At 31.6% G+C, this 3615-nt stretch overlaps 1 protein-coding gene across 5 annotated transcripts in view; it reads right to left on the minus strand.

Annotated features, from left to right (window-relative positions):
• The window catches only part of LOC118743118 (TRPL translocation defect protein 14-like), a 72560-nt gene that overhangs the window by 12152 nt on the left and 56793 nt on the right, over nucleotides 1-3615 (minus strand). For all 5 annotated transcript variants that reach the window (XM_036475640.1, XM_036475639.1, XM_036475638.1 and 2 more), the window contains 2 exons: nucleotides 1555-1683; nucleotides 1316-1452 (listed from right to left, as the gene is read on the minus strand). In XM_036475640.1, coding sequence (XP_036331533.1) covers nucleotides 1316-1452; nucleotides 1555-1683 — 266 coding nt within the window. The remainder of the gene's footprint in view (nucleotides 1-1315; nucleotides 1453-1554; nucleotides 1684-3615) is intronic.

Raw genomic sequence — 3615 nt, forward strand, 5'->3', positions numbered from 1 at the left:
AAAAAAAAAAAAAAAAACAAATTTCGAGTTGAGAATGCGGAAATTACTGCTACCGCTTCCTCTAGGTTGCGTAAAGATTTGACAGCTGTATCGATTACTCTCATGTATGTAAATTCAAAACTTTAAAGCCGTTTATCTAAAATTGCAACTTGCATTTAAAACTTCAGGGAATCTTTTCCTGGCCCTTCGCCAACAGGTTTTAGTTTTTTTAGGAATTTAGCAAAAACAATTTTACATTTAGATAAGTGTATCAGTAATGCTGTGTTTTCCACCATCACCATCTCGAGTAAAACTTCATTTAAACCTCGCAGTTAATACGTCCACATCATTTTCATGGATGTTTGCGTAACTAAGATCGATTTTCAGTTGCAGCCAAGCATGAACTAGGGTTTACAATTTGATATTGCTTTCTGAAGCCGTAAAAAATCAGAAGAACACAAGCAAGAATGCTATGTTTAAGAGGAAAAAGTACTTAAATTCGTTTTAATCGTTTTGTAGAAGAGCGTAGAAATGTCGAAAGTTGTGTGAGAAAACGGGTTTTTGCTAAAACTTAATTTCAGTTTGACAAAATCAAATCCAAATGAAAATATAATATTATATTAAACAAAGGAAAAAATTATGAAATTTACGCTGCATTTTTGAAATAAACTGATAGTAAGAATGCACTCATGATACAATAATAAAAGGTTAAAACACGAGAAAAAAATTGTGCTTGTAAAAAATTTTTTTCTGCACCCGCTAAAACCGCTAAATCGCGTTTTTTGCTATAACTTTCTTATTTGATATCCGATTTTTTTAATCTCTATGTCATTGAAAAGGTCTTGCTCAGGACTATAATTGGCCATTAAACAGTTTTGGCAGCCAATCTAACCTAACCTCATTTCAATATAATATTTTATATACTATACATATTATTTTTTTTTGGGGCTAGATAAACTTTTTTTCAGAGAAATTTGAAAATCTAATATCTATTAATTTATCGTTTTTTTAAATAATAGTCCGCTCATTCGCGGTATTTTTATATTAAGTCACTATAAGTGGTTTAGACCATTTTATGCCATTCAAGATGATTTTTAAGATGAAAATTGTGGTGACCTTTTATAAATTCGCTTAAGTCGACATATACATTTTTTCCCTCTCGCCTACGAATTAGAGAATTTTCATTTTGAGCTGAACGTGAAAGATGCAATAATGAATATCTATTACCTATGCAAGTAATGAAAGCTGCTTGACTGCTACCATTTGGCTAATTTTAATGAATTTTATATTGTTATCAAATACACAAAACAGAATAAAAAAAACACATTCACATTACCTCTGTGGTATAGAAGTCTTCAGCACCATTTGCTGCGGAAACCAAATGCAAAATCTGATTATAACGATTATCACGCAATTCTATAGGATTCCAATTGTTGGCTGACATCATTTTCTCCCATTTATCTTTCGAGATATCTGTATTGTATAAAGACACATATGTACATATGTATGTTTATATTTAGCATGTGCATTCAACTAATTTTGATATAAAATATTTTTATTTATAAATGTACTTACATGCACTGGCATCCATGACGCCGCGATCACAGATAATCAAACAGTCACGTAGACTCGATTGTCCCAACTCAAAGTAGGTATTCTCGATTTGTATCATTGTACGTATTAGATTCTCTTGAAACTTAAAAGCTGTAATTGAAATGGTCAAATTAATCATTTACGAATTTCGAAAAATATCGCGGTTGGTTACCAACTTATTGTATATGTATGTACTCGTATTTATAGATTTGCATTTAGGAAGAAAGACTTGCAAGCAAAAAAAAAACACACAAAAAACATAGAAATTGTAATGCAGCTGCAACGTGGCCAATGATCGATTGTTTGCATATGTATGTATGTAGATAGATAATTGGATGGTTTGTGACTGCATTGCATTTTAGCAAATGGGTGGATTCAAATATCAATTAATGGATATGTATTTGATAACACTATAACGACGATTGTTTGTAGAAATTATTTGTGAAGAGATGAAAATGTTTTTTTTTCTTTTTGTTTTAATAAAAAAATGAATGCTTTTAGATGGTTGAGGCACGTGATACATATTTTACGTATTTAAGTAAGTAAAAGCCGTATAACCCTTAATAAATGCCAATGAATTCTGTGGTGCTCTTATGCTCAAATTTAGAAAAAAAATCTTATTCTTATAAAAGTATGTATGTATGTATGTATGTATGAAAGCACATTGTATAAAAGATCTTTTATTAAATTCATAAACTCCCACATCCTTTTATATAATTCAGCCTTTTGCTTTCGTAATATGTACGGTGGCGGTTAAAAAAAAACAGGGAACCAGAAACTTTAGTATAATAAAGAGCATGTTGGAGTAGCTAGGAGTTACCGTTGATTTTTGGCAATTTTTTGCTGAATTTTGTTTGAATTTTCCTACATTACAAAAACTTGTCGCACTTACATACATACTTTTTTCAATTAATTAATCCCAAAGGGTATAACGTCGTCTCGCCCAACCGACACGGGGGGCTGCAGTCCGCATGACATACGGAACTTACATGACACCGTTCATTTAAGCTGGCACTTTATTATATGTACCAAAGTTTAGTAGGCTACAAAAAACATACGAAAATTTGTTTCTAATAATTATAACCAAAAAGTTTGAAATTTTAATGAAACCTAAATTTTTGTAGAAAGTGTGAAATTTGGATTTACATGGTTTTCGTTAGATAATGAGCTATACTTTCATAAACAATAAGACACAATAAATAAAGAAAAGGAATATAGTAAAAATTCGTTAAAAAGTCGCGTCCCTATTTATTTTCCTGCCACTGTATTGGGCAAACTTTTTATTTCTTAATGTCACTCTAACTCATGATTCAATAATAAAAGGTTTGCCCAGAAAACAGTTTTCTCGCTGCCTCTTGACAAAATCGGTTCCCTTAGGAAGGCCCTGTGTGTGGGTGCGTCAAAACTCTAATGTCACTACAAGTGCTTTAAGCCAAATGCATTTTAAAGTAGTTGAAATCTAATGCAGAGTCGGATAATTGACTGATGCCTAGGACATCGCCATATTAAAGTCGACAGTTCGTTTCAAGGAAGAAAGTCAGATCTTCAACTAGTTGTGGTGGGTAAAAAATCGATACTTTACGATATTTAAACTAGTTTCTTTCCGTACTGGGTACTTATATATGTACTATGTATGCCGTCGTAATTTATATTGTTGTTTTTTATGATCAAATTATGCCGTTTATTTACACATAATCATTGAATTCTTTTATAGCGGGGTGCCGAAACCTGATAGCCCCATTTCGTTAGCAGAACGTTTATAAAGCAAAAAATGCAAAACAAAATACAACGATTTATATTCACACAGTATCAATTGCTAAAGCCAGCAAAGTTATAGAAAAATCTGATTTCACTTAAATAAAAAGACATTCGCTGTATAATGCCCATTATAGCAAACATTTTTGTGTTTTTGTTGCTGCTTGTTTTTTGAAAAGAAAATAAATTCGCTGCAGCCATTCGACAAACGATCGCGGCGAGACATACTACATATGTACATATGTAGAGATATTATAGTGATTTCTGTTTTTAATATTTATTTACGCG

This window comes from Rhagoletis pomonella, unplaced genomic scaffold (assembly GCF_013731165.1).
Source record: "Rhagoletis pomonella isolate Grant_MI unplaced genomic scaffold, Rhpom_1.0 Rhpom_scaffold_00007, whole genome shotgun sequence".
NCBI classification, from domain to species: Eukaryota; Metazoa; Arthropoda; class Insecta; order Diptera; family Tephritidae; genus Rhagoletis; species Rhagoletis pomonella.